The following is a 23735-nucleotide window of genomic DNA, read 5'->3' on the forward strand; positions in this document are numbered from 1 at the left end:
CTAATCTACTTTTTCCTCTATGGATTTGCCTCTTCTGGACATTTCATATAAGTGGAATTATATGACCTCTTGTGTCTGGCTTCTTTCATTGAGCATAATGTTTTTTCAAGGTTCATCCACACTGTAGCATGTATCAGCACTTCGTTTTTTCTTTTTATGGCCAAATAATAGTCTGTCGTGTGGGTATACCTACCATGTTTAATCCATTCATCAGTCAGTGGACATTCAGGTTGTTCAGTCACATTTTGGCTTTGTGATGCTGTGTGAATATTCAAGTACAAGTGTTTGTGTAGACATGTTTTCATTTCTCTCAGGTGTATACCTAGGACTGGAATTGCTGGTCATATGGTAATTCTATGCCTAACATTTTGAGGAACTACCAGACTGGTTTCCACAGTAGCTATACTGTTTATACTCTTACCAGCTATGTGTGAGGTTTCTGACTTTTCCACAACCTCGTCAACACTTGTTATTGTCTGTTGTTTTATTTTTAGCTGTTGTGGTGGGTGTGATGTGGTTTTGATTTGCATTTCTCTGATGACTAATGATGTTGAGCACCTTTTCCTGTGCTCACTGTCCATTTGTTTACCTTTTTTAGATAAATGTCTATTCATATCTTTTGTCCATTTTTAAATTTTTTATTAATGTGTTGTAAGAGTTTTTTAAAAATATATTCTGTATACAAGTCTCTTATCAGACACATAATTTGCAAACACTTTCTCCCATTCTGTGGGTTGTTGTTTTACTTTCATAATGGTGTCCTTTGATAACTCTTCTGAGACTCAGGCAAGGTCAGCGTCCTGGAGATTACCCACAGATAACTTGGCTGCATATTGTCTCCAGTAAAATAGTGTCTACTCTACTGCGGCCTTCTAGGCCCAGAGTCATATACTGGGTCTTCTCCCAGAAGAGCTCCATTTCCTATCGTACACTTTTAATATCCCTTCTCCCTTTTGTCTCCATTGCTTCTATCTTTAGTATTCTCATAAGCTGACACTTGGCTCTTTTGCCCGTCCTGGGGCCTTCTGCCCATTTATTTGTTCACTGTTTCTTTCTTCCCTAGCTGGCCTGGACCTCTTGGTGGGTCATCTTGAACTGGTTGTACCAACATCACCCTTCTCTTGCTCCTTCTTCCATCTCACCTGCCCAGCAGACCCCTCCACCCTAGATAGGTACTATCTAGAGAAGATTTGAGAACCACACAGCTAATGGATGCCACTGCAAACTTATGGTCTAATTTTAGAAAGATCTAAATAACTGAAGAAATGTGTGTGTTTATGGCTCAAAAGTCTCTGTTGTTATATAGATTTACTGCATCCCAATCAAAATCCAAGCAAGCTTTTTTTTAAGTAGAAATTGAAAAACTGATTTTAAAATTCATGTGGAATTGCAAAGGACGTAGAATAGCATCAGAGATGTTGAAAAGGAAGAACAAAGTGAAAGGACTTAGTATTAGACTCACTTTAAAGCTATAATAATCAACTCAGTGTGGTACTGACATAAGGGTAGTTGAACAGATCAGTGGAGCAGAACAGAGTCCAGAAATAGACCCATATATATATTTAATTATTTTCACCAGAAGTCCCTAAGTAACTAAATGGGGAAGGGTTAGTTTTTACAATAGCTGGATATCCATATGCAAAAATTAAAAGAATATAAAAATTATTCTAGAAGAAAATATAAGAGAGGATCTTTATGACCTTGAGTTAGTCAAAGATTTCTTAGTTAAGAAAATGAAAAGCAAGCAACAACAGTGGGAGAGGAGCTATTTGCAGAATATTGTCTCTGGTAAAGGACTTGTATCCAGAATGTGTAAAGAACAACACAATAAGAAGATACATAACGCAACAACAAAAAAAGATGGGTGAAATTTTGAACAGACGTTTTACAGAATATTCAGTAAGCACACAAAGAGATGCTCCATGGAATTAGGGAATGCAAATTAAAGCCATCATGAGCTACACTACCTGACCACTGGAATGGGCCAAATGAAGGAGACAGATGATGCCAAGTGTCAGTGCGTGTCAGCACCCATAGCTCTGAGATGTGGCTGCTGGGAAGCAGAATCCAGAATGGTCACTTTGAAAACAGTCTGGTAGTTTCTTACAAAGTTAAACATATACCTACCATACAACCCAGCAATCCCGCTGCTAGACATTTACTCACGAGAAATGAAATCCTATGTTCACAAAAATAATTGAACCTGAGTGTCCTGGCAGCTTTATCCATTGTAGTCTCAAACACACCAAGCAGTAGTCAGCTGGTGAATGGATGAATAAATTGTGGGACAGTCATACAACGACATGCTGATAGCAGTGAAAGGAACCAACTACTTTCTTATAATATGTATGAATCCTAAAAGCGTTATCTTAAGTGAAAAGTCAAACACCAAAGAAATACATATGATTGATTTTATGTAAAACCCCGGAAAAGGCAAAAGTATGGTGATAGAAAGCAGGTTAGTGGTTGCCTAGGGCTATGATGGGAAGGGGCACAGGGAACTATTTGAGGTGATAGAAACGTAACACTTCATAATTATGGCGGTGGTTACACTAATGTATGCATTTATCAGAGCTCAGTGAATTATGTGCTTAAAATTGATGAATTTTACTTTAAGTAAAATATCTCAGTAAAACTGATTTTTAAAATTATGGTCTCCAACTTCAACCAAACTATCAGTGTCAGCAGTTAATCCTTTTATTCTCCTTAATATTTATCTTCAACATTCATCATCTCTTCAGACCTCTCTTCAGTTTCACGCTTTCTCTTACAGAGAGATCCTTTACCCGAGGATGGTGAGAGTCCTCAGCTTCTCGTTCCCCTGTTTTCATTCTTCTTCATCCAGGCCCATTTTACTTCCTGAGACTAGACTATCCTGACATTCTTGAGCTGTTGTCACTGAACACATCCAGGGAGCCCTGCGTTACTTCGTCCAATCAACTCCTTGCTCCTGTGTAGACGCCCCCCTCTTTTGGTCGTTGGCCCTCAGTTTGTAAATGTGGTCTAGTCTCCCATATTCTCCTAACTCTCTTTTTCATCCTCGAATCTCCCGAAGGCAACCTTCCATAATGTCCCCAACAGCTTAATCCACCCTCACTGCCCCCTGCGCCCCTCCCCCCCGATTTCTGGTGGACACAGTTGGGTCTTTGTCCAAGGCTGTGGATTTGACAAATGCTTTGTCAAATGATTTTCAGCCTCTCTGGAGCACTTGACACTGTCAGTCATCCTGCTCTCCTCACCCCTCTGGGAAGTTCCTGCCTTGATTCCCAGACCCCAGCTTTGTTCTGTATTCCTTACTTCCACATCCTTTCCTTGTCTCTCGTGTGAGCTGGCTTCCTCTGGTTGCATGTGCATTCCCTAGGATCCATCTCTGTACCTTGCTGTGATCCTCACACTTTCTTTCTGGCACATCTCATCTGCCCTTAAGGTTTCAGCTACTATGTTGATGACTCTCCAGTGTACTTCTCCCAAGAGACCCCTTCCCTGAACCGCGCAGGGTGTATCCCACTGTCCACCAAGTCATCTCCACTTGGGCACTGCACCTGTGCACCAAATTTGATGTTTCTAACTTAGAAATGTCATCACCTTCTCTAAATAGGTTTATCGTCCTGTATTTTGTTTCCCGCTAGTGATACCACTGTCCCTGCAGTCATCAGGTTAGAAATTGAGAATTATCTTTGATTCTTCTCCTCTCTGCATCTGACTCTCTACATCTGGCCTTTCCCAACTTGCTGATCCTATCCTTCTCGACCACCTGTGTTATCGTTACTTAGGTTTACACAGGAGCTGCTAATGTTCCCTCCTTTGTTCCTCTGCCTTCATGCCCATCCTCCGTGTGTCTGGAACTCAGGCCTGATTTCATACCTCTCCTTTTGAAAATCTGTCTGTAGCTCCTTTCATCGACAACAGGGGTTTGGGTTTCACGGATCTGTTGGGGAAAACAAAAGTTGGGAGGGCTACTGTTGTGTTACCAACTTTTAATTATTCTAAATAAGAATGTTAGAGGAAAAAGGAACTCGCCGTCTACCATCATTTCATAGAAAAGGACATTTAATGCTAAAAGAGGCATAATTTAGAGACGACTAGACCAGAGTGTGGTGGCCAGGTGTGCAGTCTGCAGGTCAGGCGGTGGCCCAGCTACTCACCTCGTTGGCTCATATGGGTGCCTGAATGAACTCCTCTGTCAGATGGGGAGTACATTTAAGAGTACACCTCACAGCATTGTTTTGCGGATTAAATGAAGTGATGCATGCTGAGAGCAGTGTGTGGCATATAGTCTAGAAGAACTCAATCACAGGACAGTACAGCCCCAGCTGGATGCAGACACTTCTGCAGGAGGGAGCCCAGGCCTGCCCTCCTTTCCCTGTGAGCCTACTGGTGACCCTTGCTCATAAAACAGTGATGGAATTTTTCTTTGTTGACACTTAATACTTTAAATACTTTAAATTCAAATCCATTAAATCCTTCAGTATATCTGCATAAGTTTCCCCCTGCAGAGCTCACATTTAGCATTGTTTGTGATTAATTGCATTTTAGCATCCTTTTCACAGCTATATTCAGGCAAATGTATACAAGATATGGATACACGTCATAACTTTTAAAGAATCTCAAGGCATAGCCATAACGGTTGTGGTGTTTAAATGTTTTCCTTACTCTTGACTCCTTTAGAAGATACTAGTCCTCAGGATATGTTCAGTGATTCAGTGGTTGGAGGGCTTCCTACAACAAACCGCCAGAGCTCCCTCACACAACTCTTTTCGTTGGTCTGGGGGCTGCAAGACGGCACTGGGTTGGATCTCAGGGCCTGCGCTCTGAGAACCACAGAGGATGCAGAAGCCTTTCTCCCTCCTCCGCTGGGCCATGAGTCCTCCAGGGTGTCCTCTGAGGGCCCTGTTGGAGTCTGGTGAGCATTTTTTCTCCAATAAGAATGTGAGCATCTTGAAGTCAAGACCCTGGGGAGCAGCTCCGTGTTCTTATTTTCTAGAATGATACCTTACCCACAAGTGAATGTCGATCAAATCAGGTTTGTAGTTTTCTTCCTGAAAATTGCCAAGATTTGTAATCCTTTCGCTTTGCTCTTTTCCAAATGGCAGTGAAGTGGATCAGGTTCTTCTGCTTCAGCAGTGATATTATGTGAAACTTTGTTTTTATAATCACTTGCATTTAAAGAGCAGCCAAGATGTAACTTGGGAGCAGTAGCACCAACAGTCTCAGAGGAAGATGTGGGTGCTCACCCTGAGTTGGATTTGGAAGGCTGGATTAGGAATGAAGCTGGGGGAACGCGGGGTGGTGGGGCGTGAGGGAGGAGTCCGGGCCATGGGAAATTATAAAGGATGCCGTTTCAGGGTGGTGGTCATTAGCCTCTCAGAAGGATTTAGGGGCCCTCTAATTATAGGATCTGCTCACTTCAAGGATTTTATAGCCTTAGTGTTGTGGGGAGTGGGGGTAGTGAAGACGAGGATATCCACAGGAACCAAAGTGACAGACTCTGTCATTTTCACTTGAGGTGGGATGGGACGGTATGCGGCTGCCCAGTCGTCTGTGGTGTCCTGGTGTCAGGGTGCACACGCAGGGAGAGGCTGCCTGCACTACCACATTAGCTCCCAACTGCTGGAGGAAAGCCCTTTTCATATTTTGGACATCTACGTACCCAGTAAATTCTGTTGTAACCATGTTAATCGTCATTTGTTCTATATATAAACTCCTTCTACAGTGGCCGGCCTTTCCAGTACTGTATGCAACATAATGAGGTAACCCTAGGCTTTCAGACTGCCAGGGGGAATTCTTTGGGCAACTAGTCTCAAACTGTAGTTAGAGACAGAAAGTCGAGGCCCAGAGAGGGGGTTGTCCAAGGGCCTGGAGGCCACTGGCCATTGCAGACTCTCCTCAGGCAAGGCTGTCCCCTTCCCTGTGGAATGTGCTCACCAGGGGGGAAATGTCGATGGTAGGACAGCTCAGCGTTTCTGTCCTGACTCCTCATTCCTGGGGCTGCCACCAGCTGACCCTCCTCCCTGTCATGGCTGTGGGACTATTAAACACCCCAAAAGTCGGGGAGTGGACAGAACTTCCATTTCTCCCAGACTGGCTGGAACGTACTGTTCCAGGGACCTCTTCTTCATGAGGCGTGTGTGTGTCAGTAGTTTTTCATTCTGCAGAGGGGGAATTGGGTTTCTAGGAATGTGCTCGTGGTCTGCAGCCTCAGACATTTTACTAGTTCCCTGGAGTTCATTGTGATGGGATTTACCTTCACCAAACACTGACCAGAGCAAGGAGATAAATGCTTCCCTAGGAGACAGAGCAGCTAACATTTTCAAACATAGAAAACATTATTTCAGAAGAAAACCATTGCTTGGGACTTCCCTGGTGGTCCAATGGTTAAGTTTCTGTGCTTCCACTGCAGGGGGCGCGGGTTTGATCCCTGGTTGGGGAACTAAGATCCCGCATGCTGTGCGGCACAGCCAAAAAAAAAAAAAAAAACCATTGCTTTTCTAAAGAGAAATTGAATATACTCATGTGCATCTGAAACTTTGCATGATGATACCCTAATAGTATAAATATCTATTTTTCCAGAAGTTCTTCCATTCTATTTCTTAATATTTTTTGTTTTTTCTTTCCTTTTTTATTTATTTATGTTTGGTGTCTTAAAACAGCAAATAATATCTTACAGTTCTAGAGGTCACAACCAAAGTGGGTCTCCCTGGGCTAAAATCAAGGTATCAGCAGGGCCAGGGAGAATGTTTCTTCCGGAGGCTCCAGGGAGAGTTTCCTGCCTTTTCCAGCATCTGTAGGTGCTACGTTTCATGGCTCATGGCCCTTCCTCCATCATCAAAGCTGGCAATGGCCGATGGAGTCCTGCTCTACCTCATGTGTGAAACCTGCTCCTCTGCCTTCCCTTCTACATTAGAGGGTCCTATGGTGACATTGGGCCCATCTGAATAATCCAGGGTAACAGGCTTGGCCTGAGGTTAGCAGACAGCCAACCTACCCCCTCCTGCCGTGTAACGTACCACATTCATAGGTGTGGTGGGCAGGAGTGCACAGCTCTGGAAACACAAAGCCTTTAGATGTTTTTGCCATCTTTTTTATCTTTATGATCTTTGTGACTAAATAGGAAATAAAATGTCATTTCATACTGTCATTCAATTAAAAAAAGTTTTATAAACAGAGTTAGTACCTGATTCATCTTTGTTTCTAAGAACATGGGCATACCTTAGCTTTGTTAAATTAAGGTATCTTTTTTCTGTTAGTTTTCATGAAAAAGTCCAAAACAAACCTTTTTAAAAAAAATTTGCTTACTTACCGTTTCCTGGTATCAACTGCTCTTGGATAGAAAATATTCCTACACTTTATTCCATGTGTCTTTCACCAGACATGTCCCTCAGCAGTCAGGGGTACCATTGTCCTCCCCTTCAGAGCTTACCTTGGCTTTTTGCAGTGGTCTCAGGTGCTTGGGGCTGCATTCATCCAGCACAGCCTCCTGGTGCCTGGTGTTGAAAGAAAGGAAGCATCTGTGGCCCAGGGCTTCTCTGTGCCGTGCTCACATGAGCAGGTTGCAGACATCCCAGAAGTAATGGAAGGCTGTCAGACGCTCTTTTACCTAAGCAGGTTGAAGGAGCTGAGTTATAGTTCAACAACTGAAAGGGAGATCCAGGGCTTGATTCTCAGACCACCAAAGTCTTGGGGCCAAGAAATCACAAATTGATAATAATCAGGCCCTTAGAAGGGAAACATCACCTGGAGTTTCTGGGCCTGTGTTCAGAATTAGTGTATTGACACGTGTGCTTGTCTCCTTAGGTCCGGGCCCACCAGCTGGTCTTGCCACCGTGTGATGTGGTGATCAAGGCTGTGGCTGACTACGTTCGCAACATCCAGGATACCTCGGACTTGGATGCCATAGCTAAAGATGTTTTCCAGCATTCTCAGGTACAAATACAAGCTCCTGGGTAGCGCTTTGTGCTATGGCGTGTGCTGGGTTTGGAAGGGGTTTGAGAGGCACACACCAGCCGTGTCCAGGAGTGCTTGCCCAGCTGTCAGGCCTCTGCCAGCCAGGAGCGCTGGCACCTCACCTAGCTCCTCCAGCCTCCCCTCCGGCCTGCACAGAGGAGGGATTGAGGTAGATGAATGGTAAGGTCTCTGCTGCTCCTAGATTTGCCATCACAATTTAATGGGATTTCTACTAAGAAGACAGATGAATCAAATGGAATTGTGGACCTCTGATTTGTCCATCCCTTCAGGTGATGATCAGGGATTTCTTCTTCCTTTTTTGGAAAGTAAGGATGTGAGGGGGGTCAGGGTTAGTAGAAGAGGTGAAGTTTGTGTAACTTCCTGTTTGCTCTCTGAAGAACTAAAACTGCTCCCCCACTTGCTGGAAATGAAACTGGGTAGCACCAGAGACCTGGCCAAGGAAAAGTTGGAGGACTGCATCCCAGAACTCAGGTCTCCTGACTGCCATGTCAGACTCTGATAAGTGCATTGCTCTAAGAGAATGAATGTTCGATTTGTTTCTTTAATGATAATCTGTTGATTTTCCTTGAAGATTTTAATGTCATTTCTGAACTCTCATTTAGCTTGAAAGGCTGAAGATTATTATACATGTGCTGAATTATAAAAAGATATTAATACACATGACCAGTGGCATACTGATTTACAAAGGTTTTCCTGCGTTTATTTCAGTCTAGAACAGATGACAAAGTTATTCGATTTAAGAGAGCAATTGGATATTATTCAGCGACTAGTAAGCCTATGGCATTTCACCCACCACATTACTTAGGTAAGTAACTCAAAGCCTCTGTGATGGATGCTGACCATGCAATAACCAAAGAGATTTAAATATTCACCCAGTAATCTTGTTGGTTTATTCTTTTGAATTGAGATTTCTATAGTTATACAAATAAGTATAGCAGAACTTCCTGGGCAGACTCAGTGGTAATTCCTGAAAGTGTTGAAGAGCAAGAGAAAACTTATGAGACTGGAGGAGAAGAGCAGGCAGCCATGAGGACCAAGCCTAGCAGATGACGGTGATGCTGAAATCTCTGTCTGTGTGGTGTCCTCTTGCAGAGAGCACCAAGGACATAGAAGACCCTCTGGATCTATAAGTGCCTTCATAAATGCAGTGGATTTGTGTCTCCTCTTGCTGCCTTTTTTGGCAAAATATCAAATTTCACTCAGAGATTTGAAATTGGGGAATAAAAAACAATTATAAACTGTTTGCCTGAAGGCTGCTTGATAGTGAATATCTCATGGGAGGTTGTAAAGCACTAACCCTAAATGCCAACCTCCTTCCTGAGTGAGATTGCCTTTCTTAGGCTCCAGAGCAGTAAAGCTATGACAAATCATATTGCCAACCGTTGTTTCAGTTGTGCTTATTTCATATAATGAAAGAAGTCATGTTCCTGAGATTGTCTGTAGTGACATTCTAGTCCTCATATGACAATTGTACTTTAAACATTCATTATAGTATACTTGGGACTAGAACATTTAAAGAGAAGGAAAATGTGGGGAGAGAAAGGATAGAGAAAGACACTTGACTTAACATTTGGCGTTTATCTGAGCTGATAACAGTTTGGAAGATGCTCTGAAGAGGAAGGTGAGTTTTAAATTAGGTTTAAGTTTGAACTTCTTAAAAATATTTACTGTTCTATAAAGTGCTTTCATGTTCTTATTAAATCATCAAAGGACATTATGAGGTAAGTATTTTATAAATGAAGTCAATACTCTTAGAATTCACTTTCACTCAGTGGTTTATGGACAACAGTGGTGTAATTGGTAAAGAATTTGGGGTATTTAGGGTGATGTTTTCAAGCAGGTTAATGTAGGTGATAACTACCTACAAATCCTTCTATAAAGCATTTCCCATTGCTTCTGACTGTTGCAGTCATCTGAATTGTACAACATGGGACTTAACAAAGCACAGTCACAGAATTACAACAGGGCAGGAAGTTTGGGGCAGTGTAGAGTTCAGTGTATGGCCTGGAATATTGGGATGAAATTGAGAGAGGTTGAGGCAAGATTGGGAAGGAAGGTTTATTTCAGGTTAGATACACATAATTTGGAGCAGGCAGAAACAGATTAATGTAAAAATCACTTTTATTGTTTTTTTTTCTGATAAGTATAAAGAAATAAAAGTATCTGGAGAAAGTGCTCATTGATTTCATCTATATGTGCTGTTAGGGACCCACTAAATGGAGAGTGATGACTGAAACGGAAATCAAGAGCATAGAAGAGGCAACACTGAGTTGGGGAAATACTTTCTTGGCATCCCAAGTGAGAACCTAAGACATATTTTCCACAAAAATATTCTTATAAGTAATAGGTAGGTCATAAGTGGTCTTTTCCAACCATAGTTCATTATATTATTCTACAGGAAAACACATTCAGAATTTTGAAGAACCAATATTGGAAAATAACTTTCTTGTTCATTAGACCCTGTCTGTATTAATCATTTTAGAAACTGGAATATGTGTAGAGTTTTGAAGAAATCTTACAGAAAAATGGGGAGAGTTGACTCTACCCAGAGGTTTCTAAATCCGGCTAGAATTTTAGGTTCTACCACAGAACAGTTTTCAGAAGCCTAATTGGCCTCAGGGTTCTGTATTTTCAAAAGAAAAACCTTCCTGGCCAGACCCCATGTGGACTGGCGTTGGGGGGTGACTGCTGTGTCTTCCATGCTTTTCCTTCTGAGTTTGTGGTTCTCTGCAGCATTGAGAAAAAAACCTCAGATCTCCATACTGTTATTGGATGGTGTGGAATTTACAAAGGAAGTGCACATGCTCCCTGTCCCGTTGCTGGGAGGCCTGGTCTGCATAGTGTGTGGTCTTTTTCAGGGTGGAAAAAGAATTTTTTCCAGCCCATGCTGTTTTTGTACTATGAACTCCCAGAAATTATCTATATTATATAACATATTATAGATTATGGATATTTAATATATAATACCTATCTGTATATATGTATATTTCTGAATTATCTACTAGATAGATTTTTAAAATGTTACAGGTGAGATTAATATTAATTTTCAAGCATTTACTGTATCAGAAACACTGTGTTGGGAATGGGGGATCTAGATATGATTATAATTTTTTCCTTTCCATCATAGCACTTAATGTCCACCATCTCCAGAGAATCTGCAGTCTAAATGTAAGATATGTCAGAATTGAGTTGTCAGCAATATTTGGCTTCCTGGTTGAACAAGTAGTTCTTAAACCTTAGCTGTGCTCCAAAATCATTGGCAGAATTTAAAAATAACAAATAACAGATGTTAGAGGCCCGCCTCAGGTCTGTGAACGTGGACTCTGTAGGCGTGAACTAATCCTAGTGTATTTGTGGAAAGCTGTGCAAATAAAACAGAGGCCTTGTTAGTCTGAAGAAACATGCACTGTGTCCTCTTGGCCTTCCTCAGTGAAAAATAGATGAGCTCTCACTGCACACCTACTAGAATAGCTTAAGATCCAGAACACTGTCACCACCAAATGCTGGTGAGGATGTGGAGCACAGAAATTCTCATTTCTTGCTGGTGGGAATACAAAATGGTACAGCCACTCTGAAGACAGTTCAGCAGTTTCTTACAAAACCAAACATACTCTTACCACAAGATCCAGTAATCCTGCTCCTTGGTATTTACCCAAAGGAGTTGAATACTTATGTTCACACAGAAACCTGCACATGGATGTTTATAGTAGCTTTAGTCATTATTGCCGAAACATGGAAGTAACCAAGATATCCTTCACCAGGTGAATGAATAAATAAACTGCTACATCCAGACAATGGAATATTATTCAGTACTGAAAAGAAATTGGCTATTAAGCTATGAAAACCCATGGAGAAACCTTCAATGTACATTACTAAGTGAAAGAAGCCAATCTGAAAATGCTACATACTGTATGATTCCAACTATATGACATGCTGGAAAAGGCAAAACTATGGAGACATTAAGATGATCAGGGGTTCCAGGGTTTGAGCGTGAGAGAGGAATAAATAGGCAAAGCATGGGATTTTTAGAGCAGTGAAAATATTCCTTATGATACTATAATGCTGGATTTATGTCCTTGTAAGTTTGTCCAAACCTATAGAATACACAACACCAAGAGGGAATCCTACTGTGAACTATAGACTTTAGTTAATAGTAGGGCATCAATATTGGATCATCAGTTGTAACAAATGTAGCACACTAATGCAAGGTGTATACTTTCTGCTTATGTTTTCTGTAAAGCTGAACTGCTCAAAAAATAGTCTATTAATTTTTTGAAAAACGTAAATGAGCCTTTGATGTATTCACTTCCTGCCAGGCACTATGCTGAGTGTTGGACAGGGTGGTAGACAAGACAGATGTCATCCTTGCCCTTGTAGGTGATTGAGATGAGGAATCATACAGGAATGTGAACAGGAAGGTCACGGAAGACCAACCCGGTTAAAACAGTACTTGATTAAACCAGTGTTTAGTTCTGCTCAATTAAATTAATGTTTAGGTGAGGTTTGAGTGTAGAGTAGGAATTTCGCAAGACGACGATAGAGAGGAAGTATATGTGCAGAGGAGACAGAATGTGTAAAGGTCCTGAGGTGAGACGACAGGATGTAGAAGAAACAGAAGAATGTGGTTGGAGCACAGGAAAGCAAGGGAAGGAATGGTCAGGTGATGCTTGTCGGGCCATGCATGGCGTTAGATTTTAGACTTACACTTTGGACCGCGAAAGCTCACTGAAAGATTTTTTTCATTGTAAAAACTTAAATTATTTTGAAACTATCATACACACAGTATATTTGTACAGTAAATTATTTTGAAACTATCATACACACAGTATATTTGTACAGTAAATAAAACAAACATCAGTGGAATGTTACTAGTATTAGAGCCCTATCCCTGTCTCTTCCTGGTCATGTTCCCCTGTATTCCGGCACCCTGAATTTTGTATTAATGGTCCCCTTGCTTTTCTTTATTGTGTGTGTACCCTGAGTACTAATTGGAGCAGCGGAAGTAGGTCGGATGCCCTGGGGAGGTTTTCTGTGGAGGGCCCTCTGTATGGAGGTCTTGAGATGGTGTACCTCAGATCAGGGAAAGGAGGTGGAGCTGGGGGCACAGGGAGAGCAGTGCAGCAGCCAGAATAGGAGTCGTGGCAAGAACAATTGTCAGCAGAGGTGAGGGGGAGACTTCTGTGGCACTCACAGCTCCCAGACCCCGTGCAGGTGCGGGTGCCTGCGTGATCCTCAACGAGGTGCAAGGGATCCTAGGAAAAATAGTTTTTTAGCTTTGCGGCTTCTTCTGTGCTGTAAAATATGGAAGAGGGTGGGGTAGGTGGCCAGCACCAGTCCTCCAAATCCACCTCCAATTGCTTCCATAAAGGGTGGGGCTTGAAATGGGAGGGAACTTTGAACATGCTTAAACTTTTAGGTGGATGATGAAAGCTGAGAGGGGGCTATGAAGGTAGAAGGAAGGTTGGAGGTAATAGTGACCCCCGGTCCCTTGGAGCACAGAGGAGTAGGGGTCTGGTGGGGACTAAGGGAGCCCTCAGGGCAGCAGGCCAGCATGAACAAATAATAGAGAATTGTGCAAAGAGAACCATATTGAAATAGGAGCTGTCACCGCTAAAGCAAAGAACAAATTCTACATAGTGACCACAAAGAAAGGACCTCTGGCTATAGAAACTTCCTAGGTGCTGGCAGAGAGGCCCCATGGGTGTTTTATCTGGACGGGCTTGCCCAGCTCAGGGGCCTGCATCAGCCTGTGTCCTGACAGGCCCCCAAGGCTGGCCACGTTCTACCTGACTGGGTCAGAGGATCCTGATTCACAAAATGCCAGATGGCAAACTTCAGTGCCAACCGCTGGTGACCCATCTACAAGAGAACATAAATGCCTACTGTCTTAACAGGAACAATTAGACTCCGTAGTTGGTGCTCCTGGACCATGGCTCTTGGGACCAGGGCTCAGAAAGGTGCATCTTCAAGTGTAAGGGAGAAGCAAGGACCAGTCAGTGGGCCCTCATTCTGAGCCATGGCTTTACTGGAAGGCATCACTTTCTGGTGTCTTGAGAAGGCGGGTTCCTGAGGCTACACAGTCTGCACAGTGCTCACCAAACTGTTCTGTTGATTGTTGCTGGGCTTCTAGGTTGTGTTGACAGTCTTTTTGAAAATACATCTCTACCTCCCCAACAACACACACTCCCAGCATGAGAGGGGATGGTCAGGAAATGTCCCCCCCTGAACATGAAGACACAGTCTGTGAAGAAGGATGTGGCACCTGCTGGGCTTCCTCAGCTGATGGGAAGAGGCTGTTAGGTCTCCAGGACCCAAGGTCACTCATTCGGGTCCACTGTGGGACACAGAGGTCATGCAGAGTCCATAGTGTGACCTGCCTAGAATAGAGGGCGATGGCATGTACACATGTGTCTGGGGAGCAAAAGTGAGAGAGATCAGAACGCTGCCCACGCTGCTCCTGTTGCTTGAACTGTTGAACTCCTCAGCGTCGCTGCTACCCTACGCCAGGTGACATGGCCCTCAGGACCTCGTCCACCTGCCATCGTCCATGCGCCCAGGCTCACTATGCAGGGGTGGCACAGGCCTCCTGCTGCAAGTGCTGGCTGTAGCCAGGCCGCAGGACCCATAGTGGGCCTGACTGTACATACTACAAGGCAACTTGCCCTGTTCCCACCCAACAGTGTGCCTTTGGAGCTTCCCTGTAACTTCACAAAGGTTTGCCTTAGTATTTTTTTTTTTTTTGCCTTAGTATTTTTAAAGCTTGTCTAATGTTCCACAGTGGGGATGTGCTGTAATCTACTTAACCATGTTCTGTAGTCATCACTAGAATATTTTTAGTTTTTCTACTGTTATAATGATCACTTTTAAAAATTTTTGTCACCAAGTATATGATATTATACTGTTGCTCTACTCTACTAATAAGTTTTTGAAATTTGGCAAGTTATATAATATTCATTCTTATAGTTTTGACTACTAAACCCACTCTTTCCAAGGTTTTTGCTTAAATTTTCTTATTATGGAAAGCTTTAAATGTAACTGAAAAATACAAAGGATAGTATCATGAGCATTAGGGTACGCACTAAACAGGTTTAACAAATGTCTTTAAAGAAATACATTAGGCTTTTCTTTTTTTTTTTTTTTTTTTTTTTTTTTGCGGTACGTGGGCCTCTCACTGTTGTGGCCTCTCCCGTTGCGGAGCACAGGCTCCGGACGCGCAGGCTCAGCGGCCATGGCTCACAGGCCCAGCCGCTCCACGGCATGCGGGATCCTCCTGGTCCGGGGCACGAACCCGTGTCCCCTGCATCGGCAGGCGGACTCTCAACCACTGCGCCACCAGGGAAGCCCTACGTTAGGCTTTTCTAAAAGTCATGTCTGTCCCCCTCTAATGGTTTTTATAGTTCCTTACCTCATATATGGAATAATAAGTCATAGTGTTTTGATTTTTAATTAAATGCTGTATTGTACCTGTCATACTGTACTTGCTGTTTTTGAGATGTGTGCATGTTCATCTTTTTCAATTTTTATCTTTTTAAAGCTAATGCAAATGGCATTGATGTCAAGCCCCCAGGGGTCTGACAGAATAGATGCTGCCAAAGAGAAGCTAAGATGCTATCATGTTAAATAGGAAGTCCACTTATTCTTTCTCCTTGATTCCTGGGTAGATTAGTGGATTCTCTCAGTCTGTTCCTGTGGTCTTTCATTCAGTTTTTAGTCAGTTTATTTCAGTTGATGTGGTATGCAGTGCTATAGGTTGTCTGGTCTTAAGGGTTTTTGAAAGGTCATTTTTTTAAAAAACCTGAAAATTGGTCATTTTAGAAGAACTGAAAATACATCTCCTTTCAGTTGCTGTCTGGTTTAAAAGACTGCAAGGTGTGTCTTCCTGAGACACAGCTTGTCATCAGGTCTGTTGGTGGCTTCTCAGTATTCAGTGACAGAAGGGGACTGCTAGTTCAGTTTATCAGTGACTTCCAAATAAAGGCCTTTAGACTTTTCTTTTAGGTTGTGCTTTTTAGAATTCACAGATGGACAGAAACTGCTTTGTCTTGATTTATCATAGGCTTATAAAACCATGTAGGTGGCTGAATGAAATTTAAGAGTTCTTTTCTTTTGCTATTTAACGCCTACGATTCAAACCTGATTAAGTGAACTCAGGAATTTAATAGATTTGGATAAAATTTGGGATAAGTTTCTCACTATTCAGACTCTTGCTCTTCTAGACTCAGGTGTCACGTGGATTTGAATAATACTGTATCCTTTGAGGTCCGCACATGCTATCCAAACTCAAGGACAGAAGAGATTTGGATAACCAGGGATGCTGTGTAAGCACCAGGATACCTCCTGACCATGGTATATTCCTACACCAACCGTCAAGCAGTCAAAGCAGCCCTTGTCATTGTTGAACAGCTCTAGTTCTCAGAAAGGTCTTATTTATTGACATATTAACCTGAAATGTGCTTCCCTAGGTTAAGTTTTTTCATTGCTCATAATTCTTTCAGGTGCCTACTTGCTTTATTCATGATCTTACTTTAATTTGCCCTACACTTAGCCTTCCATTGTGAGGGCTTCTCTCCTGGACAGTGGCCTCTGACTCTTCCTGTGGGGCCTTGCCAGCACTGTGGCTCCAGGTGGGCATCAGCTGCCCCAGCTCTGAGCTCTTGGGAGTTGGTACTCACTAGGAACTGACAAGGTTCAGTCCTCTAAGAGCTGGGATGATTTCTGTCTCCTCCTTCCCAAAAGCCCCCATGCCTCCTTGGCTATGCCCGGCCTACCAGGCTTCATAGGCCACACCAGTGTCCTGTTGGTTCCCACTGTCCCCCACACTAGCTTGCCTTCGAAAGCTATTCGTTTGGGAGAGGATGAAAACAAATTATGTAAAATTCTCCATATAACTTTGTACCTTAAGTTCTGTAGAGTATTGGTATTGAGTAAATATGTCAACATGGTTAACATAGTTTGAAAATTTTGCTTTGTTTTTTTGCAAGCATTGAAAACTAGTGTTGGTGGTAGGGAATATATTGGTTTATTTATTCTTTAAGTTTTCAAAGCTATGTTTTTTGTGTAACACTTAAGTCATGCATCAGCACCCATCTAAATTATAGAATTAAAAAAATATTACTTTGTTACCATTATTTGTTTAATGTAACATCTTCACAGTAACATGCCCAGTAATAGATGAATATTTGTTAGGTAGGGGTAGGGGTGGCTAGTTCTCAGTAGAGTTTTTGGTTAACACCATTCCTTCTTTTAATCGTATTTTAATTTAGAGAAAAGCTGGTTAGCTTCATACAGGCACAGTAAGTAATTCAAGGGAGTGGATACTGCACAGAGTGTCTTATCTATGAGAGTTCACAGCTAACTAAGCACAGCCGTAAGGGCTGCAATGCATGCTTTCTTTCTCTTATTCTCAAAGTCTTTAATATTTAAATATTTTTAAATTATGAAAATATTTTTCAAATACTAATTAAATACTTTTTTCCCTTTCGTCTGTCTTCATTCTGCATACTTTTCTAACAAAGGCCTACCTCTCTTAGTAAGTATTTGTGAAAGGAAGAGAATGAGAAACTGGTGGTGTTAATCTCCACTCTGAACTGGTGTCAATTCTGAGAAAGATGTCCTTGTCACACAGAAGACAGACAATGACTCTGCTTAGCTGCACGAGGGCACTGAGAACAAGAACTGATTTATAAGAAGGCATGCAGTATGCAGAGGCAGGCCCTCGCTTATTAGGCATTTCTGCAGCCATCAGAGAAATGTAGACAAATTAATTCACTTAATAGACTAGGTTATGATAGAATAGTAACTAGTCCTGTGGGTTCTCAAAGGTTTATTTGAGGTCAGGGATTGAAATATGATTTTAGAAAATGTTCTTTCCTTGGAAATCTTTGCTTTTAAGTTATAGTTTTGTGTGTGTTTTTGTTTTGGGAGGTTTCTTTCTTTTTGTTTTTTCTTGTTTTTTTTTTTAAGGAAAGTTTGTGCTTTCAGGAATTTTGTAGCATATAATGGCCAAAAATAGAGTGAAACATAAATGTTCATCTTCACTTGAATGCTGCTGCATAATTGAAGAGTCCAGTCTCTCATTCTTATTACTCTGAAGTTAAGTATGGCAGGTCAGCTATAAGGAATTGTATACTAGACTTTTTACAGTGGTTTAAGTTACAGCATTAGAGCTTAAGTGGATTTCATAATACTCTTTCACCCAAAATCTGGCTAAAATTCAGAATCACCTGAGAAGGGACTTTCAGTTACGGCATCCCGTATCTCACACTCAGAGGTTCATAACTCATGGACTTACTGTTTGATCAGGAATGTCTCCTTGTGTGTGTGAGTGCAGGCAAATGTGCACATGTGTCTGTGTGGTGAACATTTGTGTGTATGTGAGCGTGTGGACAAGTGTGTAGATGGGACACCAGCCCCACATGCACATGTGCCAGCATCACCATTCCCAGCTGTTTGTCCCACAGCCATCTCTGTTCAGTGGAAAGTGGAAGCTGGGCCAAGCTTCCTGTTCGTGCGAGCTATGGCATTTCCAACTTGAGCACCAGGCGCTTGAGATGGGATCTTCCAACAGATCATGGCTTCTGAGGCTCATGAGTCTTGTGGGGTAGTAAGAAGTGAGCAACGGCCCAAGCCTCAGTGCTCCCTCCCAGTGTCCTTGCGGCCCAGGACTGGATTGGCTCAGGGAGCCTCAGGTTAGGAATCAGTGGGAGTTTCCTTTCAAAGAATGAGAGGGAGGGTTTGGGGCACTTTATTATTTTTTTTAGTTAAATTAAATGTGTGTTTATTTTTCTTGACAAGTTGGTAGTGGTTTATGGGTTGTGTGTTTCTCACCTGATGTCCCTCAGGTTTTGAAGTTAGAAAAGCACTCTTCCTGATAAATGATGTTCGCGTTGAGGTAGCTCTAGGCTTGGTTTTGTTCTGTTTTTAAAAGAAACCTAAGGAAGAGACGGTGTGGCCGTGGGGGCACCAGTAGGGTCTGTTGTGTGTTCTCACTGGGTGTATTTTCTCTGTGTCTCCTGCAGTCTGAGTCCTGATGACACCCCCGGGTCTTGTAGTAGCCCTGGGCTGGCCCTCGCAGCCTGTCCTCTCAGGCACGCCACACCTAACTGTTCAGCAAGTGAACAAAGCCCTGAAGAGTCTCCTCATTTTTATCACATTAGTAAATCATGATATTTTGAAGTGTCTTTGACATGAAGGCCACACTCATCCCCCATCACCGCATGCTGGGGGCATTACCCTGCTCGCCTTGCTTGTGCTGACCCCCACCTGTCCTCAGACCCGCAAGGAGACTGAGTGTTGTGGATATGGAGGTTTCTAAACCTTGGGCTGAGTTGATTGCTTTATGTCATGTCTTTAAGCTGACATGGGACCCACTCCTGCCTGACGTTGTGTTTGGGGCCGTTTCTCTACGTGGCTTCCATTCTGTGCTTCACTGTTACAAGTTAGCACGAGGATAATGAAGGACAACTGCCAGCATACATCAGAACAGGTTTTATAAAGTCATTTTCTAAGGGAGCACAAAATCCCAAGTTTTACTGACCCCGCAGTGCATGTATAATGCATGTGTAACCTGGTCATGGTTTCCTTAACGATGAAAACAAACCAAAAGTATAGGCAGTGACTACCACACTTCACTTTTTGTATTTAAAAGTGTGCTAGTAGCTACGAACCTAATTTTAGTTTAAATAGAAAAATTCCATTGTTTCACGTATGGAAGGGGAATTGCTGTGTCCTTCTTTTGTTCCTTTAGTGCTTAGAGTACTACAGTGCTTCCAGCTTTGTCAGCAGTGAGCAGAGAAAGAATAAGAACACCTGTTAAGTTAAAGACAGAGACAAGCCAGGCATTCAAAGAAATGGACAAAAGCAAAAAGACCATCAGACATTAATTGAAAACTCTTGAAAGTTAGAATTCTAGCCCCAGTGTATAAAATTGGTCATCATAAGATTAAGTATTTTTAATGTTAAACATGAATTTCTGAAGGTTTCTGGGAAGTGGGGCCAGTGGTGTGCTGGCACCTGAGGAGGTGCAAGACAGATGGAGATGTGTGCTAGCCACCGCTGTGTCCTGGGGAATGTCCTTCTGCTCACAGTTGTTTTATTGTTTTCTTTCCGTATTGATGAAACAGCCAGACCAAATCCGTTTGGAATGCCTGGGATAGTGCCACCGTATGTCCCCCCCCAGATGCTCAACATTCCACAGACGTCTCTGCAAGCAAAGCCTGTGGTAAGGCCTTTCCTTTCCTTCCTCAGCTGGTCTGCCCAGCCTTGGTGTGGGACAGCTGCCTTGAAAGCTGCATATGCATCAGATCTTAATGAGTGCTAAAATAATTTCTTAAACTCAGGATATGTGAAGCACCTGCTTCACAGTGTTTGTTGAATTAAAACTTAGCCAAGGCCGGATTATGCTTATGTGTTCCGGGCCATGCAGGCAGTGTGTATGCATGTGTGATCTATACCCTCTGTTTCAGGCCCCCCAGGTGCCCAGCCCAGGTGCTCCGGGCCAGGGTCCACACCCATACAGCCTCGCTGAGCCGGCTCTCGCCTTGGAAACCAGCGGAAAGAATCTGACTGAGCAGAACTACAGTAACATTCCTCATGAAGGAAAGCATACCCCACTGTATGAACGGTCCTCCCCGATCAACCCAGCTCCAAGCGGCAGTCCCAATCACGTGGACTCAGCGTACTTTCCTGGTTCTTCTACGTCATCATCTTCAGACAATGATGAAGGCAGTGGAGGAGCTGCAAAGTGAGTGGTGTATGGAGTAGTTGGTGCTTCCCAGAAGTGTAGCAGCTTCTTAAGTAGCTTGTAGTCCCCAGGGAAGCCACCTTCTGGCTGGCCAGCCCACGGCACCGATGGTTGTGCTCAAACATGCTGTTTGTTATAGGTAGGTGACAGTTACTCTGTGCTTGGACCAAGACTCCTCAGACCGAAAGAAAAGGTTGGATGTTTCCTCGAGGCTTCCAAGGTTGAAAATCTGTACTATGCCAGCCCAAAGCCTTGGTGTCCCCAACCCCCCCGCTCTTTTTGGGTGGAATTTTAGGAAAATTAGTTTGTGTGACCACCAAACATGGTTAAGTTATCTGGTCAAGTTCTGCCTGACCCTTACTCTCTTTTGGGCTGTGATTCTCCTAGTCCCACCCCCAGAAAGCATTTTAAGTTAGACTCCTGTGGCTTTCAGTCTCTTGGCTCCTGGATTGAGGGGGAATCAGAATTTCCTTTCCTCCTGAATTCAGCAACTTGAACCCCAACTCAGCAGCTCATAGGACTGTTCTTGAAATAACACTGTTCACCCAACCAAAACCATGGAAAGCTGCCAGACCCAGGTTGGAATTCTCCCTGTAGAAGGAGTATTTTAAACAATGTGTGTCCCTGAATAAATGCATTTTCAAATACTTAAATTTGTTAGAATCTGATCGAGAAGGTCTTAAAATTCACAGTCCTCCTCCTCCCCTTACATAATCTTATGTTTCTAAGAAACCTGATTTCAAAAAAAGAAAGAAGAAAGGAAAGGAAGAGTCTTTCTTTTCTTTACATCTGCATCTCTTTTTCCTCGGTTTGAACTCTGATTCTCAGTAAATGCCCATGGCCAGTTATTGCTCTGTCAGTTTCTGCTGTATGAAAATCTGAGACACAGTTTCCAGTCTTCCTGCAAATTCTATGGGTGTGTCACCTGAAGCCAGAGATTCTTCCTCTTTTGTCCTCTTTTTCTCCATCTGTAAAATGGGCATTAAGTCTGCTGACCTTGGGCGGCAGTTACTGAGGAGTTTGCTGCCAGCCAGGGATGTGTGCTATTGTGAAACAGAAGCATAAAATGCATAAATATTTACTTGTTGTATGTGCAATCCTAAAATTCTAAAATGAAGGGAAAAGTTGTAATTTAACATTCAGACTTTTAAATTAACCTTCTAGAAAGATAATATATTTAAGACCTACTGAATGAGAATTGCTTTGTTGGGGCTTAGAAATCTGCAGGTGTAAATGAGACCATGTGACTCTTCAGCACAGAGAAGTTTGGGAACAGCTGATAGATGTCTCAGGAGCCCTTTCACTCACTAAGGAACTATGAGTTTTCTTTTAATAATTGACTCATGTCAGCAAGACCAAGATATCTGTAGGCAGGTTCATTTTAGTCAGAAACATTCTTTCTAGACTCTGAAACACAGGTAGAAATAAGACACAGAGCCACTGTGTGTGGCTTGGAGTCCTGTGCAGGTGATGAGCGTTGTGAGCCAGGAGAGGCCCTGGTCTGGGGAGGTCCAGTGGTGATCCTGTTCCTTCGGGTAGGGATGCGGAGATAATGTGAGTTGCCTGCTTAATTTGGCAAGCTGCCCTGTTAGGATATGAGTTGAACTTGAGTGGATAAGATTGCATGAGAGCCCCTCCCTTTTCTTGTGCATACTCAACTCTGCCCTGTTCCCAAAGGTTCTGATCAGTGTTGCCTTCCCTGGAGCTTTTCCTCAATTTTAGTCATTCCTCCTACCTCTGAGCTCTGTAGCACTTAACTGTCTGTACCCCCAACTCAGGGCATTTTTACTATGTTTTTCTGGAGGAGCCTCTGGAAGGTGAACTCCATATGTGGGGATGGCATGGGCCTCTCACCCTCTTGTGGTGTGAAATGTGGTCAGAAAGGCAGAGCACATCCACAATCTGGAATTGAAAGATTGCTAAGCCTGGATCAAGTTATGTGGCTTAGCAATGTTTTTATTTCCTTAAATCTGTTTTTCCATTTATTGTAACAAGTAAGAGATGGGTGTGTTAAAATTGAGAGGGAGGAGGGAAGGAAAAGGGGATAGGGCGCTTGTACCAGAGGCTTCAGGATCATAAGCCAGGCAGAGTAGGATCTGATTGTGGGCATCCCTTACTTGTGGTGGGATGCTAAGAAGGGTAGTGTTCATGATTTCAGCGTGAGGATTCTGTTTGAATAAGTTATGTGTGTACACTTTGGAGGCCGCGCATAGGACAGAGAACTGCCCTCCTAGTTCAGAAACTAAGTAGGGGCAGTAAGTCAGGATTTGGTTTACCTTTGGTTTGGACTGAAATTGGGACTCCTGGATCTGCACTGTGCTCTCAGGATGGTCTTAAGGGAAAGAAATCATCCATTCATTTAGCCAAGCAACACCTGAGCACTTGCCGTCTACCGTTGAGCATAGTGGCAGGCAGCGCAGACGTGGCGTGCTGATGGAGGCCTGCAAAGAAGTGAGTAGACAAATGAACAGATAACCCAAGTGGTGAGTATGCGAGGCAGACACCAGACAAGTTGGTCTGGAGGAGGGATTGCTTCCTGAGAGGCAGGATTCAAGCCGTGACGGAGCGGGGAGAGAGCTGGACGAGTGCGGGGTGGAGGAAGGGAAAGCGGTGTCGAGTGAGGTGGAGGCTGGGTGGCGTACACTCTGAATTCTGTTCTAAGAGTGATGGGAAACATCCACAGTATTTGCTTGGAATGGCCCTGGGGCTAGAAAGATCCCAGTGTTTCTTTGGAAATGAATTTGCTCCAATCTGGGTGCTCTTTGTCCTAGGGATGGACAGGTGTCTGGGTGGCCAGGCCATTTGGCTAGGGAAATTACTGCACAGTTGAACTGAAGTGCCTCTGGTCGTACCACCTTCTGCAGATTGACTGTAGAAACATTTTTAATTGCCCCACCCTAAGACACCGACTTGTACAATAGAGAGGAGGGAGGCCTGCACCGGACCTGACTGGGTGTGCCCTTTCCTGTTCAGTTCCCTCAGGCATTTGCACTCCTTCCACCATATTCCCCGCAGTACTGGGAAATAA

The 23735-nt window shown here is 43.1% G+C and overlaps 1 protein-coding gene across 3 annotated transcripts in view; it reads left to right on the forward strand.

The window, feature by feature from the left end:
• Positions 1-23735, forward strand: part of FAM120A (family with sequence similarity 120 member A) — a 104934-nt gene that overhangs the window by 31607 nt on the left and 49592 nt on the right. For all 3 annotated transcript variants that reach the window (XM_027098370.1, XM_027098371.1, XM_027098372.1), the window contains exons 4-7: positions 7795-7923; positions 8674-8770; positions 20088-20185; positions 20430-20707. In XM_027098370.1, coding sequence (XP_026954171.1) covers positions 7795-7923; positions 8674-8770; positions 20088-20185; positions 20430-20707 — 602 coding nt within the window. The remainder of the gene's footprint in view (positions 1-7794; positions 7924-8673; positions 8771-20087; positions 20186-20429; positions 20708-23735) is intronic.

Source organism: Aethalodelphis obliquidens, unplaced genomic scaffold (assembly GCF_003676395.1).
Source record: "Aethalodelphis obliquidens isolate GAN/ISIS:26980383/991018 unplaced genomic scaffold, ASM367639v1 scaffold122, whole genome shotgun sequence".
Taxonomy (NCBI): Eukaryota; Metazoa; Chordata; class Mammalia; order Artiodactyla; family Delphinidae; genus Aethalodelphis; species Aethalodelphis obliquidens.